We start from the raw sequence: 16,828 nt of genomic DNA, 5'->3' as shown, positions 1-16,828 counted from the left end.
TTTGTGATATTGGCCTTTCTGGTCCCGAGCCTCGCAATGTTACTGTGGACCCGCTTGGCTCAGGAGCGGATCTATTTGGTTCACGTTCCTCCGGGGCGGAACGTTCTGCGGCACGTTCTTGTGCTGTGGAATCTCCTGGTGGGTGTCCCTCCGGAGTAGATCGTTCTCCGGTGCGGTATTGTGGCGAAGAACTACTTGGATATCGTTCCAGGAATATCCCTGCAGGCCTGTCTTGATCCGGGCTTCGGGTCTCAAACCTTCTTGTGGTATCCTGAGTGTTTGACGCTTCGCCCAGGTTTAGACTATAGCCACCTGCTGTAGTGATAGGTGGGCGATAGCTTCGACGGGGCGTGTCAAAAGAGAACCCATCTGGGAAGTCTGAGTGTCTGACCCACCTGGCGGTGTTCGAGGTCCTCTCGAATTGGGTGTCCTTGGAGAGTATTCTCCGTTAGCCATTCGATTTTGATTATTGTGATCGTGGTCGGGGTTTTATTTAGTGCTTTCTACTCTCTTTTTTTTGGTGTCCCACGGATGACGCCAATTTGTTTGATCAAATAATCACACTATGACTCAACCGGAGGTTTGAGTATGGTTAATGGTGTTTTATCGGCGATTCCCTTACGGTCAAAGGGTTGAAAACCGCTTTACGCCTATTGTTTGTTGATCCTAAACCGTTATGTTCGACTTAGGGTTTGAGGGTTTGTTTTATGGTTTATTCGGAGATCGAATAAACTATGGGTGAAGGTATACGCGTTATGTATTGTGTGTATGATGATGATAATGCCGTATGGATCTTCCTCTATTTATATAGAGGGTAGATAACTTGGAGAGGAGGGTAAGAGAATTAGGGTAAATTTCTTTCTCCATTGTGAATATCTTGTTTCCTTCTTAAGGAGATTTGTGGTAATCTTGTTACCAAGTCGTGTCCGAGTAAGTCGGAGCTTCGGTATATCTTTAATCGGACAACTACGAGGAAGATTTTTATCCGATCTCACTTGTATGTCTCCTCGGAGCTGGGTACTTCAGTACTTGCTATCTTTGGAGCTCCGGGATAATCATATTGATCGAAGGTTAAGCTCCGTTATGGGTATATATACTTATTACCTGTACGAAGGTGACTTCGTATTCTGCTTCTGCTTCGGGCTCGAAGCTAGAGCTCCGTATGGGTATATCATCAGTGGTGACGACAAGAAGTGTAGGTAATTAACGTAGAGATAATGGATTTATCCGGTAGATATTATAGGTGTTAAAAATAAATGGTATAGATTAATAAATATATAAAAGGTATATTAAATGAAAATGTTTAAAATAATGGATAGGTAAGAGGTATTTTAGGTAGATTGGTTTATTATTTGAGAAAGGGGAGGGAGAAAATGTCAAAATGCATTATAAAGGAATATAGATAGATTGTAGATGAGGGTCGTATATGAAATGTTAGAATTTAAAAAGTTCTATAGATAAAACGGACTAAATGCTTTTTATATAGGTAATAGATTGAGTTAGCTACAAAAATCGTCTTTGACGTAAACCATCATTTACAGCTGTCATCCATAACTTTTAAAAATTACAGACACTTTTGGTCCAAATGGCTAAAAAACGTTAGATTCTTATCATGTGACTTGCACGTAATGGGTATAGTATGTGACGCCTCAAAATTCAAAATTCTTATTATTTATTACTCTATAATAAAACTTTCAATAACAATTTCAAAGACAATATTAAAATTATTTTAAAAAACATAAACTATCTCAAATGTTTATATTATGTCCACTGTAATATCCCAAAGTTTTATTTAATGGTTCACTTAGTCGTCAAAATTAACATTTCAAATTCTAAACCCATGTTTACTATAAATAAATATAGCAAATGATTGTCATATAGCAACCTAAGAAACATCAGATTTAGAACAAGCGATTGGGTCTATAGAAGAAATGACCAAGTGCCACCTGCGAAAGATATTGTTGAAATATGTGTGCCTGACTTAAATCTTTCTAAACATTGGATGTATGTATGTCTAACAAAGTATATCAGAAAAAGGTTTCGTTGATCTCAAATCACTTAAAATACGAAGACAATTCTTTTTAGGCATATAATGGATTGGATGATGCAACTATCATTGCAAAAACTAATACATTCGTATCCTTGAAAGATCACCATTCCTTTGCCCAGTAAGGCAGTAACAAATATAAGTATGAAAGATCACAATCAAAATTGCTAGAGCACTCGATCACTCTATTGTGAATTATGCTTCTTCTTCAATACATCTGAGGCATTTGCATCTAAACCCATAATCAGCAAGCAATGCTTGTCTCTCTTCCAATTCAAGGTCTTCATCTATGTATGATATCGTAATCTGAAATTTTGCCAAAGGATTAAAATACAGTCGCTGAAAAATCCAATCAAAATTGAAAAATAATCTGAACAAATCTATTTATGAAGGCAAAATACCAGATTTGTTAGGGTATTTTTAGACAACATACTCCATCGAGATTTTCTCATTGCGCGGAAAGTCCCTTCTTTAATACTTTAGTCATTTCATTTCACTGACAATCAATTATAATTACATGCTTTCTATTTAGAGACTAAGCCAACACCAACAAAACCAGGATTTGTTAAAAAGCAAGTTTGCTAATTACATGCTAACAATTTCTTCTTTGAAGATGTTACAGATATAAAAGTAATATAATTTTCTTTTTGGTAAAGTTTCATTCACAATTAACTTCCTTACTCGTTACCAGTCGTTGCATGAAATTGATACTCTGATATTGAGTAACAAAGATTTTCTTGTTATGTGTTATTTCAAGGGTTTTAACTTATACAGATTTAACAAACTCTCTATTCGGATAAATAAACAGTCGAAAGAATGAGATTTTATTTAAATCTATAAGTGATCATCCCAATGTTTATAGAATGAAGGCGTAAACATCAAATATATGAAAATCAGGAATAAAGACATCACCTCTTCTCCCTTTTTAATGAGTCTACATGCAATTATAGTTGCTTGTCCATCCCTGTCCTGCAATTTAGTACACAAGGAGATAACCTTCTTGTCAGTTAACAGATATGATCATATGAGGCCAATCTTAACAATTTAACATCTACTTATGAGACAACATTGCTAATATGGGCTTTATCCACTTTGATTTCTGCGATTCTTATGCATTCTAAAAGATCATCTCCAGACAATAAATTTATATAACGGTATATTCTGAGTTTCATGCTTTGTGCAGGTGAATGATATGTACTAAAACAAGAATAATAAGCAACTCGTGGAAAACATACCTCATCTCGTTTAAAAGCTTTGCCACTTGGACAACAGGAGTGGTTCATACAACTCTGCAGTGGGAAAAATGCTGTGCCTGAAAAATTTGAATGATTCGATGTAAACTTGGTGAGTTCAACCTTGTAGGTAAATGGGTTTTTTACTTTTATCTAAAAAGGAAACGGGTCAATTTGGTCAAATGGTCGAAAATTCCCCAAAGTATATCATAAATGCATGAAATTTCCTTAGTTGCTTTGTTGGCATAATAGATATTACCAATGTTTTAAATACCGGTATATACCGGCCGGTATTACTGGTATTTGAGAGTACTCCGGTATTTTAATCCCAGTATTTTTCCGGTATTTTACTATTTCATACCGGCCGGTATTTCCGGTATTATCGTTCCGGTATTTCCGGTATTTTCATTTTTTTTTTTTTGAAATTTTTTTAAATATTTTTTTATGATACTTTAATGTTAGTTTTTGTTATTTGTGTAATTTAAACCTTATATTCTGTTATGAAATACCTATTTGTTATTATTTTTGAGTAAATTATAATTGTTTTTTGACTATCTTCGTTAAATTGTAACAAATTTTGTAGAATAATAATAAACTAAACTAAAATAGTTGTATTCCGATAATACCGGTAATACCGGAAATTTTTTTCACACTGGTATGATTAAAATACCGGTTTTTAAAACATTGGATATTACTGTAATGATACAAACTTTTTGTAGCCATATTGAACACACTGTTATACAAAAATTGAAACGGAAAAGACAAAAAATGTTTGTCAGGTCAAGCTGACGAACCCAATCTCACCATAAGTATACCGAAAATGCATAAAATCTCCTTGGCTGATTAAAGAATAGATCATTATTTCAATAATATACTTAATAACCATACCCAACACAATAGTGGTTGAAAAAGATTTATAGAAGAAAATGATTGGTGGTGAACCCTACCTAAACCGTGATATTAACCCGTGTCCCGTCCCGTCAACCCACTCCTTATTTCACAAGCTCTAATCAGAACTAGAAAAGGTACACCCAATGTAGACCATGGTGTATGCAATTTAAACTAGCATGACTGCAGTGGATTCCTCACAAGCACTAGGAAGATTCCTCAAAAGAACATATAGAGGAAACTGTTGGTGGCACAAAAGGAGGCTTGGATAATGGGTAAGGGTGATACTAGAATCAAAACCGATACGGTTGACCCATCACCATTTTTGGGAATCACGTTTATAATTAATGTGTAAAAAAAATATTACTATAGCAATGATTCAACTTTTTTTACAAACAAGTAAAAGATCATAAACACTTAAATATACTTGGCTTCAACGGTTTAAATTGTTTCATTATTTGCTATTTTTCCACTTTAAGCTGACTCATTATTAACAAAATATAGACCCATAATAATATGAAACATTTGAAACTTCCCCCTCTAAAATAAACAATTGTGTATCCAACAATATGAGAATGACCAGAAATTTACGTCAAAAAAGTGAATGGAATAGAAAAGTAATTAAGATACACATCGAACTAACGGACGACTATTCCCTAATTTTGTCTCGTAACTCGTTCTACCATGATCACAGCTAGAGTTGAATGAAATAAAAGACTAGCCATTAAAATTATTTGATAAAGACCACCAACCAGCAGTTCATTAATGAATGAATGGTAACAGAGGCATCAACTTAATGGATCAATTTTATGCATATTCACTAACAGGTCATGTGGGTAGATAGAAAAATATTAGTTAATGACGAAAGGAAGGAATGGGTGGAAAGGTTAAAAGTTGCCCTATGTGAATTTTGAAGGTAAAAAACCTCCTAAATCCCTTTATACTTAAAATTATGTTATATTATATAAGTGTTGCAGATCAAACTTATATAAAAAAAAAGGTAATAAGATATTGGAATCATACTCTCGTTTCTTGATTGTACACATTATATGATTATATAATGCATTGCCAGTAAGATTACCTTGGCAACAAATTGAATAGTCTTCCCCTAGAGCATCAAGAATAGGCTGCGTTATTTCATCAACTTCTTTCTGCCAGTAACATATAACAACAAAGACATCTAATCATGCAAATGGAGCTTCGCATTAAAACTGTAAAAACATTGATCCATCTCAATCTAACCTTTTCAGCTTCTGGTAAATCATCTACGTACAAAAAGTAATCCTCCACTGGCGATGCTACAACCAAATCACTGTAAGACGCACAAATTCATATTCATGAAGGTTTTCGTCAGTTAGGGCAATAATGTGGTACACAAGTTATCTGTTTAAGGTCCGTCCACCCATGAAGTATTGACGTAGACAGAAATGGGAAAGCAGGTGCAAAATTGCAAATTGAATTAAATGGTGTCAGATATGATTGATGAAGGTATATTAGCTTGAAATAACCTTAACTTCATGAATATAACATTGCTGAACATTTTATAATTATAAATTGAAAAATAAAAAGTACTATGAGTGACTTCCACCATCTGTGACATGCCCATGTAAATTCTTTATATAATTTTAACTGTTTGACACGTTATAGATGAAACATAACCTGTTTCATCCCATTAATTGCATATTGCCCCACCACTAAATGCAGCCCGTTCCTTTTTTAGTCATTAAGTGTTGAATGTATTAAGTGTATAAATAATGTTTGTATGTATTAAGTAAAAAATAGGTAATTGACGGTTATTTTTATTTAATAAGTCAAAAAAGAACATGAAATTTGACTGAATGCGTTAAGTTCTTAATTATTAAGTCTATTAAGTAAGAAAGAACAGGGCCAGTTTAACACTCCACAACTAAATAGAGAAAGTAAATATGGTAAACGGCACACTTACAGGTTATTTAGCTCAAACATGCCTATAATATGCCCATATATTTCCAGAGAGAACACTTGAAAGGATTAAGGAACGTTTTATTTGTCAAAATTAAAAGTTGGCAACCATTGTATTTACCATCAAACTCAACCTTCTTTACACTTTTTTGGGAGTGTCACTGTAAAAAGAAGAATGTGCATTAACCAACATGTTTATTGTTTGAAATGCAACTATAATGAGTTTGATGGTTGTACAAATCCTACCAGACATTAAGCCAGATCACATATATATATATACACACACACACACATCTATATATAATAATTTAAGTGCATGTCAGGATACATGGCAAATATTCCTCATCAAAAATCGCTTCCTTCAGGAGTTCAAGTGACTAGAAAAGACAAACTAAGGATTAGATTTTGAGAAACAGAGGAGCGGCATTAAAATAGAAGAAATATCAAGTAATATAGAACTGGCAACATAGATAAGTTGAGTAACTGGAGAAAAGAATCTACGTAAATTCATTTAACTTGGAGAAAAGAATCTGTGTAACTAAAACACGGATGATATTTTTGGTAATACTTGATTTTGTAATGATGTTAAGAAAATGCACATTGTTCAGCTATTATGGTCAGGAACATTAAAAGTTGAAATGAAACAAGAATGGGAACATGGTGTAGCCTAAATGAAACAAGGGTGAGGTAAGGCACATTTGTGAGTTTATTACAGGGATACAGTTGCATGCACTGATATATAATAGTATACATAGTTGTAACTTTTGGGTATGACCAAAAGTCAAAGTTTTTGCCAATCTTTTGTAAATATTTTCAGTGTTGATTAAGATTACAAATATACATATATTATCGAAATACAATACCAAGATTTTAAAGGCGATATAGTTGGTTGTGTGCATTGAAAATACACTTTAGTTGACTTTTTTGCCCTTTTCCTTTCTAGTTTTACCTTTTTAACTCATAAATCTATCTGCTTATACTAGGTCAAAAGTAACTTTTACATATGCGTGTGCTGAAAGCCTACAACAGACCATGCAAAGTTGTACCTAACCTATTTAACTAATGTAAAGAAAGCAAATCGACAGTATGATCGCCCGATATTAACATATAAATTATTATGCAAAGGACTGACCTCGAACGCCAGCTGTTTTATTTGCATTCTAAATGCAGCTTCTTCAGAATTGTCAACATCATCTGGTAAAGCAACGCAATCCCACCACCTATACGCAACAATATATCAAATTACCATTTTTCCCAACGCAATCCAAGTTTCATCATATGACACTACCTTTCCTAGAGAAGGTTCACATTTACCTAAAAATATACTTTTAAGACTGCTGAGTACTTAAATGTGAGACCTATGTTGCAGATTCTTTGGTTTGACAACATTACATTAACGGAACATAAAACAAAAGTCTACGAAAGGCTCATATACACAGAGAGTCGGGCATGATGTGCATCCGAAAATATATAAAGTAGTACTGCAAGATATTAACTGAAAAACCATTAAAATAAAAGAAAGTGGAGGTGACATTTGGTGGCTTCCAGTGTGTACCCTAGCTGGTTTTCAGAACTTGGGTCATTTGGAAAGGATCTAGGATTTGTCAATGAGGAACCTAGTTGATCAGAAATATTCCTTAGCAAAGGTGAGAGGCCACTAGAGGCAGTCGGTTCACGTTGGGCCAACCCACACACTTCTTTAGTCCTAAATTTTATAAATGACTGATGCATAAAATAATAAATATGATTAGAAATATATGTTACAACTATCATTCTGTGTTGAAAGGGATGTAGGAGGTCTTATGCAATTGGATACATTGTGTATGACTATCAAGCCATTTAACTAGCTCTGTTTTAAGTTGAACTATTTAGCTTCACCAATTAAAGATTAAACACAAATTACGAAATGGAACAAAACTGCTACCTCAGAAGAAAGCTTGTGATATGGCACTCTATGATTGAACAAATATAATGATAGTACGATACAACGATAACCTAGGCTACAAGATAATGATAATTCTAATGTAGTAAAAAGGCATTCATAGTCAAATGCAGCATTTTAAAGAGGTGTCTATTCTGCTAAATAAGACAGAACCATGTACACGTGTAACACATCGATGTTTATATTTATAATTTATCATACAGAACTGTTGAGGGGTTATTATGAGGCAATCAGAAGGACTGAAGCCAACAGTTTTGACATACCTCCTCTTGTATCCCATGGAGAAAGGCTCCCAAGCCTTCAAAAGAAGACGAAAACTATGGTTGCTTAGAACATCGGATATGTGATTCTTCTCTTTCTCTTTCCCTTTCTCTTTATTAAATGCATCTTTCAACTTCCTATAGCTCAAGATTATAGATGAAACCGCCTGGAAATGGAAGTCCGTGAAATAGATCTTAATAATAATATATCAGAAGTAATTTCATTTACATTACGCACATTGAAATAGACCAAGCGAGATTGACCATTAAATGAAACTTACCTTTGCAGCAAGAAGGAAAATATCATTCGTCTCTGACAAGAAAAGATGACAAGAGAAAAAAAAAAACATGAAAATCAAGGAAAAAGGGAAAAGATGGAGTAGAATTTTGTCAAAATATGTTTCAGTGCTACCATTGGCATGTTGTATGAACTTTAAAAGTGCCTTCTTTCTTGAAGAATCTGGCCCCTCTCCGGTACAAAGTAAAGAATGGCATACATCCCAATCAGTCTGTGCGCAAGAATTGCTACAAAAAATTATGTATAATTAATATTGATACAAATTAAATTCTCAATTTCAGGGGTACTTCACATAATCAAGATTGGTAAAGTTGTTACCTAATCTATATTACTTGGTGACCTGGATTGTAGTCTAACAATTGTTACATGTTACTGTAGGCTTTAGCCATGTTAAAAATTAATAAGCTTTCATCTAGTGCTGGGTATGCTCCTATTCACATGGAGAACCTATAGGTCAGTGTGTAGATAAACTAACTACACCCAAAGTCTATTGTAAAATGAAGTTACACAGATAGTGCCAGTACTTGCATATACCCTATCCCACAATGACTTTACTTTTTTTATAACACAAGATCACATACTAAATCGAATATAAATAAGAGATGACTCATTACTAAAAGTCTAAAATGAAAGGTATGAGGATACTCACCTACAATAGTAAACTTCCTTACATCCACCAGGACAGTTGATGACCGAAGGCAACGGAAATTTCTTTGAGTATGGCAATGCTAATTTCTCATGCATTAATGATTCCACACTCTCAGCAGGAAGCGGATATTTAATTGTTGACTTATTGGAAGGACATGTGTGAGCCTCTAGGTGATCTTCTACATCAGAATCTTCTGAGGATGAACAACCTTTTTGACTACCTAAACCCTGTAGATAGAGTTTCCTCCCAATTTGAAGTTCTATCGAGCCAATAAAACGAAAGCAGCGACTACATACAAGACAATCAATCTGCAAGAACGTAATATAATAGGCAAGAAAAAGTAGTCACATAAAAGATGGGTTCATAATATAATTCGAGTAAAGAAAAAGGAACACATATATATCAGATGAATTATTTGAGCTAAACATTACCTTATTTGAAGAATGTTGCACACCGACAAGAATTTCATCCTTCAAAACAAGGTCACCTTCTTTAAAGTCAGTTTCAGCATAAACACCTACAAATTTTAAAAAATCAAGTGCCATACTCAATGCGTTCCAATAACTCGAGATGAATAAAGATATGTTGGTACATTAGAATTTAGAAATGGGGACTAGTTGGTTAAATGTCCATGTAAACTTCGACTTTCCAACCTTTTTTCTCATAAAATTCTTCTAATGTTCAATCTATTAGACACATTTATGATGCATTAATATATTAGTACCAATGACTTCATTTATTTTACAAGAATAAGAATAATAGTAATAATAAAATGCGGACAAGATTAAATGTCCATGTAAACCTTGACTTTCCAACCTTTTAAGCATAGAAATTCTTGTAATCTTTTTTGTACACATTGGTAGATGGTAGATTAGACATTATTAATATGGGTCTCTCATGATGCTGCATTACTATAATTATTCAAATCAGAAAGTGGGCACGGAAATGAAAGAAAGAAGACCTTTTCCGTAATCTTTGGATGGTTTGACTTGAAGAATTCCATGGCAGTTGTTACTTGTTAAAAGGTGATTGAAATATTCCTGCAAACAGTTCCATAAATACATTTAAGTAAATAAAATATATAAGTATGGTATACGAAAAAAGATGATTGATCACCTGCTGTTGAAGAGGTGAAGGTGGTTGAAGAAGAAGAGATATTTGTTCAGAGACGCGAGCATCAATGGGGTCCATTACCTCCTCTTCGGTGGCTTCTTTTAAACCTCCTCAAATTGATTGTTGGCTGCCCAGCCCACAATTAATTAATGCTTAAACTCCAATATGTATATATACTTACTAGACTACCTAGAGTTTTTAGATTAAGGTCTTATTTTTGAGTCACGCAATTAATCAAACAGTTGGTGAGCAGATAAATGCTAAAAGAACATAGTAATGTTACAAAACATTTACACAAACTCACGGGAGCAAAGTAATCAAGATTTGTATACAACAAGTCAAGTTGGTTTGCACAGGCAATAAGTTTATACTCACACACACACACACATATATATATGTATAAGAACCGAAACAAAATAATTTAATCAATGCACAACGAAAGAGAGAGAAGAATGAATCTATATTAGGCTGGAAGGAACAAGAGATCCTCGGGGCGAACAAGAAAGAAGGGTTACCGTTGATTTCGGTCACCGTTGAAGGAAGAAAATCAAATGACCAAGACGAGAAGAAGGGTTTTGCTAGGTTTGGGGTTCAAAAAGTATAGAGTTCCTATTTTTGAGAATCGTTGAGAAGGGTTTGGGGTTCAAGAAGAGTTCCTATTTTTGAGAAGGGTTTTTTAAAATCATTGTAAGGGGTGTTCCTATTTTTAGATTTTTTTTAAAATTGGTCCAATTTTGACGAATCTGATAAAAGTGATCGTTAAGTGTGCAAATGTCCACGTGTGCAACACATGTAGGGGTATTTATGTACTTTTCACCTTACAAGGACCCCCATTGCTAAAATGAAAAAACCACAGGGACCAATCTTACAACTAACTCTTCTTTATCTTTATATATAATAAAAGATTATTTGGCCTAACCACTTCTTAACCATTTAAAAGTCTTAGTTAACCTAAACATTAAAGTTACATGTATCATAATTAAAATTATAAATCAAAAAAAATGGAACTAAAAAACTTTTAAGTATTAATTATATTATTAGTTGTAGAAAAAGCTTTATTAACATATAATTAATATCCATCACTAAATAATATTCTTTAACTTTTCTATGAAAGAATAAATCTTATTAAATAATTAACTTAAATATAACTTTTAACACTTTTTAGTTTTTCATAATCATTTATAGTTAAATTACTAAAAACATATTTCCATCCAAAATTCTAAAACTTATAAATACTTCAGTTGATGATTAAACTTCAATTCACATAATAATTTATATCTACATTCTAAGAATATATCAAAGATTTTGTTTTTTAAGGCAAATATTAAATTACTAGTTTGCTTTTTCTTATATTAGAATTTATAAGTTTTTATATTTTTATTTACTTAATAATTTATTTTATTTCAAAAAATGCTGCTCACTTCATGTGTATTTAACACGAGAATTATTAACTAAAATACCCTATATGACATTTATATTATTCGAACAGATTTGTTTTTTTTATAAATATCAAATTCCTAACATACAATCTTCAATTTATTTAAGCTCATATAATAACAAAAGTTTATATATAAATCAGTTTTCAAAAATAAAAATATTTATATAAGGTATGTCTCTATTATTAAAATTTCAAAGTGTACATAAATATACTATTAGAGACCTAACAAGCAAATATAATTGTATGTTACAATCTATTAAATTAAATCAAAAAAGATATCAAGGTGTTAGTTACAAGATTGGTCTCTGTGGTTTTTCCATTTTAACAATGGCGGTTCCTGTGGGGTGGAAAGTACATAAATACCCCCACACGTGCACACTTGACAGCCATCTTTAACGGATCCATCAAAATTGGACCAATTTTGCAAAAAATTCTCAATGATTCTCGAAAAGGGACCCCCTTGCTAAAATGTATAAATTAAAGGGACCAATTTTGCAAACTCAAAATTATAGTAGTTCTAGCTACGAAGGGCCTATGTAGCACCGAAAAAGATGTCTCTTCTCCACCAACTCTGGTCGCTACTCCACCACCGGATTTCTTTTCCAATGGGGGCCTTCATCAATATTTTTATCGGATCTAGCTTTGGCGGTAGGGGCCTTATCTCTCTCGACTTTGGCATACTGATTCCCGTTTTTATTTTCCGTCCACTATGCCGGATATCCTACAAGACGGAAACACTGTTCTTTGGTATGTCTTTCCATACCACACTCATCACATATAAGATGAGACTTATTATATTGGAAAGGTTGCTTCTTTTTTATTTCTTCATGACGAAACCCTTTGGTTGCTAGGCTGCTGTCGCTGCCATTGTTTCTGGCGATTAAGCCGGCAGTAACTCCTTGTGCTTCGTTCGAGGTTGCCCCCAGAATATTCTGGTGAGCGGCCTCCCTTCGAACCGTGGCACACGCGGATTCTGCGGTTGGTAGCGGATCAATCCGAAGTATTTCTCGTTTGCTTGACTCAAACTTTCGATCTAAGACATTCAAAAACTGAAATAGTTTTTGATCGGATCTGGTTTTGGCATAGATCTTGATATCATCATGGCACTTCATAGGGTTTGGATCGATTCGATCGATCTCGCCCAAAACACCTTGCAAAGCGATCCAGAAATCTTCAAGAGATTTCTCGTTTTGTTTGAGTTCATTGGCTTTAACATGGAGATTGAAAGCCTAGAGTTTGTCTTTTCCGCTGCTGTAAGTGATAAAGCATCCCATAGTTTCTTTGCGGTGGAGAACTCGGTCAGATTTCCAGCTAACATCGGTTCAATATTTTGAATAAGCCAAGAAAATACGATTAGGTCTCTTGTTCCCATATCTCGTATTTTTCTGATGTTGTTTTATCCGGCAGCTTTTCAATTATATGGTTTAACAGATTTTTTGATTTTCCGTCTATCACGACTCGAATCATTCGAGTCAATAGAGCGTAATTTTGACTATTTAGTTTCAGATTAACTTGTAGATTGTCGGATAGTTTTGGGTGTTGTGGCTGTTGGTTATTTTGCAAAAAAATTGCGAGTTGTAATGCTAGGTTGAATCCAGAGCCGTCGGCTTCTCCTGCCATGGTGGCTTTGGGTTTGATTTTTGCAAGGATTTAATAGGTAGATGTTGAGTTTAAAGGCTCTAATGCCATGTAAATTAATATGAGATGAAAAGAAAAGTAATTGTATTGATTTCTGTTATATCAAACGATGAGCATATGCCCCTATTTATACATTAATTTTCTACGTTATTTATGTAAAGGAAATCATTCTTTGATTCTTGGCTTGCTGCCTAAGACAAGATCTTCATATATAGGGAAACGATGATTTGATTTGATCCCCGTAATCTTCTTAATTCTAACAGCTTGTCCCGTAACCAACTGCCGCCACTCCGTGGCCCAAGTCAGTTCTGAAGTATCCGTCAAACACATGTAATTATAATTAGTGTTTGCTAATTCATTCATTCCATAGTTGAAACTAGAAAATTAAGTTTACCCCGCTGTAAAACTGAAAGTCGCGACCTGAAGCATCAATTGCAACACTAATTGGCTAGTTTGCTAGTGCTTTCAAGAAGCTATCTTCATTGTTTTGAGGTACATCATGATATCCACTTATCGTCACTACCTCTGATGATACATCCTAAAGAAGAAGAAGAAGAAGAAGAAGAAGAAATCAATATAATTTTAATTAAGGATATATGTGTATCTCTATATATAATGTTCTCCCATCATTTTGACTTGACGTTCGTTTAATATCATGATCGGCCCTTCATTTCATATCAAATTAGAAGTTATCTATATTACGTACGCATGTACCTTGTTTTGGTCACAAGTGCCTTCACTCATGATATAGGGGTACTCTTCTTCCTTATGAAGCCCGTCATTTTTGACAATGAAGGAGAAGGCATGGTCCATCAACCCTCCCTTTAAGCCATTATTAAAGCTTGTATCACAATCGATTAACTCCTATTCCGACAATGCTGTCAAATTCCCAGTCACAATTTGGTTTATTCCCTCCACTAGAGCTACGGTTGAAAACGCCCAACAACTACCTGTAGTATTACATATCTAAATTCATTTACTTTTGCAGTATTACATATCTATGTATATTCACTCTAGCTAAGGTACTCACCGCATGAACCTTGGTTCTTGACGGGTGTAACAACACCTTTCTTTCTCCAATCCACGGACTTGGGAGATCCATAAAATCTTTATAGGTGAACTCTTCATGTGTCTGTTCTCTTCTCTCTAGCAACTTACCCTTGAGCCCCAAGAACATGTTCTTGAATTCTTGGTGAATCAAGTCTGCAAACTCATTAAGCCCATGCCCGTAGTTGCTAACTTTTTTATTAGTTTCGTTAATATGCTTCAAGTTGTCCTTAAAGATATCGAACCTATACAACTTCTCTTTCAATAGTCTTATAAAACTTTCCGTCTTTGGAGACCCATGATTCAAAGAGGTTAATGACCTTGTCAATGCATGTCAAATCCTCAGGGGTGTATCCAACGATCGAGAATTCATGGGCAAAAGCTGAAGTACAGGCAAGGAAAAACAAAAAAGGTAGTACTGATGACTTTCGACAAGTGAAAAGTGTCATACTGTTTTGGGATAATGGCACGGGAGTGTAACCAACTATGACCAAAAATGTTATGTAATGTAACAAACTACTCGACTAGCTATGTAGTGTAACCAACTTTGTTTTTGGGTTATGCAATGTAAGCAACTGGATACAAACAAGTTGCCGGTTATCACTTTTATTTTTTTATGGGATAATTGACCAAAAGGTTATGCAATGGAACCAACTACTCGACTAACTATATAGTGTAAAGTGTAATCATCTTTGTTTGTTGGGTCATGTAATATAAGCAACCGGATGGGAAGAGATTGTCGGTTACCACTTTCATTTTTTATCTTTTTTTATTAAAAAAGGGCCACGTGTAAGATATATTAAGAATATATATGTTTTCTAATTGTTTATATATAAACAATTTTATATGTATATATACACACCTGTTTTCTCTATCAAATACACCACATTGATCATGGTGGTGGCGGTATTGATTTTGAAGATTTCGGCAACAAGCAACCTCTCTTTTCTATGAGTTTAAGTTTGATGATTTGTGGGTTTTATTGAGAAATCAAATTTGTATGTAAATGGCTAGATTAATAGATGGATATTTATCGAGTAGACGGTGAATGGCAACAGTGAAGAATAACACCAAATGTTGTCGATAGTGAAGAACAACATCAGATTCCGACAACAGTAAAGAACATCAGCAGATTCTGGCGACATGATCGGACTTTTTTTGAGCTTTTGCATCATTCGTTGAGTCATTGTCATTCGCATCTTTAACAATAGTTGTGGAATCCAATAAAGCAAAACCCATTGAGGTATCTGATCATGGTACAGTGTGGTGATTAATATTATAGAATGAATCAGCGTGGTGAAACTATTTGTCTACGACAACTAAGAGAAATTTATATAAATATAGATATAGATTTATAGTTGAGTAGTTCACTACATTACATAAACTTTTAGTCATAGTTGGTTACACTCCGGTGCCATTATCCCTAACTTTACTTTTGGCTTAACCGGATGGAAACTTGAAGTAACCGGTAACTTACATGACATAACCCAAAAAACAAAGGTGGTTACACTACATAGCTAGTCCAGTAGTTGGTTACATTAAATAACCTATTAGTCATAGTTGGTTATGATAGAATAGATATCTGGCCAAAATCAATTCCCTTCTCATTAATCACGAGTATAAATAGTTACAAATGTTTTCTAAACAACCCTCTAATATTTGATATTTACATACACAAATATAAATAGATATCTAGTCTAATATACCCCCTCAGTCTATGGAGGAGGATCACGAATGCTTAGACTGGAACGAAACTCTGTGAATAGAAGACGAGGCAGGCCTTTGGTGAAAATATCAGCAAGCTAGTAGCATGATGGAACATGAAGAACACGCACCTCACCTATCAGCACTTTTTCCCGAACAAAATGGATGTCTACGCTGGTGCTGTATAGGATTGTCGGACATATAGATGGCACTAACATTGTCACAATACACAATTGAAGCCCTGCGAACAGGACAACCAAGTTCCAGCAACAGGTTACGAACCCAATATAATTCTGCAACCGCATTTGCAACACCGCGGTACTCAGCCTCTGCACTAGAGCGAGAAATAGTTGATTGACGCTTGGAAGACCACGAGATAAGGTTGTGTATGTAAATATCAAATATTAGAGGGTTATTTAGCAAACATTTGTAACTATTTATACTGGTGATTAATGAGAAGGGAATTAATTTTGGCCAGATATCTATTCTATCATGGTATCAGGGATATTACCCACCTCTTCCCCCAAACCCTAATAGCCGCTCTCTTTTTTTTCTCTCTTCTTTAGTCACGAAACCCTCTTATTTCTTCTTCCTATTTTCTGTCCAGTCGATCTATCTCCTAATCGACACC

General features: G+C 34.4%; 2 protein-coding genes across 3 annotated transcripts; both read right to left on the bottom strand.

The window, feature by feature from the left end:
• Positions 1-1,958: 1,958 nt before the first annotated feature.
• LOC122603477 (histone-lysine N-methyltransferase ATXR2) lies at positions 1,959-11,029 on the bottom strand. Of its 2 annotated transcripts, XR_006324463.1 has the most exons (17): positions 10,886-11,029; positions 10,374-10,497; positions 10,219-10,297; positions 9,689-9,774; positions 9,258-9,565; positions 8,723-8,835; positions 8,592-8,623; positions 8,314-8,477; positions 7,241-7,328; positions 6,437-6,485; positions 6,113-6,167; positions 5,410-5,479; positions 5,249-5,318; positions 3,283-3,359; positions 2,960-3,016; positions 2,449-2,543; positions 2,265-2,353 (listed from the first exon to the last, which is right to left on the bottom strand). XR_006324463.1 is itself a non-coding variant. In XM_043776188.1 (16 exons), the coding sequence occupies exons 2-16, from the start codon at positions 10,446-10,448 to the stop codon at positions 2,243-2,245; spliced, it is 1,434 nt and encodes a 477-aa protein (XP_043632123.1). In that variant the 5' UTR covers positions 10,449-10,497; positions 10,886-11,027; the 3' UTR covers positions 1,959-2,242. The 2 variants fall into 2 exon arrangements, 1 of the variants encoding a protein (XP_043632123.1); XM_043776188.1 differs by lacking the exon at positions 2,449-2,543 and having other exon boundaries at positions 1,959-2,353; positions 10,886-11,027.
• A 1,486-nt stretch (positions 11,030-12,515) lies between these two features.
• On the bottom strand, positions 12,516-14,942 carry LOC122602931 (cysteine protease XCP2). The gene is given in 6 exon segments (XM_043775544.1): positions 12,516-13,037; positions 13,841-13,984; positions 14,161-14,396; positions 14,477-14,548; positions 14,551-14,752; positions 14,754-14,942. Coding segments are annotated over 6 exon segments (1,365 nt in total).
• Between the last annotated feature and the right edge of the window lie 1,886 nt (positions 14,943-16,828).

This window comes from Erigeron canadensis, chromosome 6 (assembly GCF_010389155.1).
Source record: "Erigeron canadensis isolate Cc75 chromosome 6, C_canadensis_v1, whole genome shotgun sequence".
NCBI lineage: Eukaryota > Viridiplantae > Streptophyta > Magnoliopsida > Asterales > Asteraceae > Erigeron > Erigeron canadensis.
The sequence above is the reverse complement of the archived record's forward strand: the minus strand, read 5'-3'. Positions and strand labels throughout refer to the sequence as shown.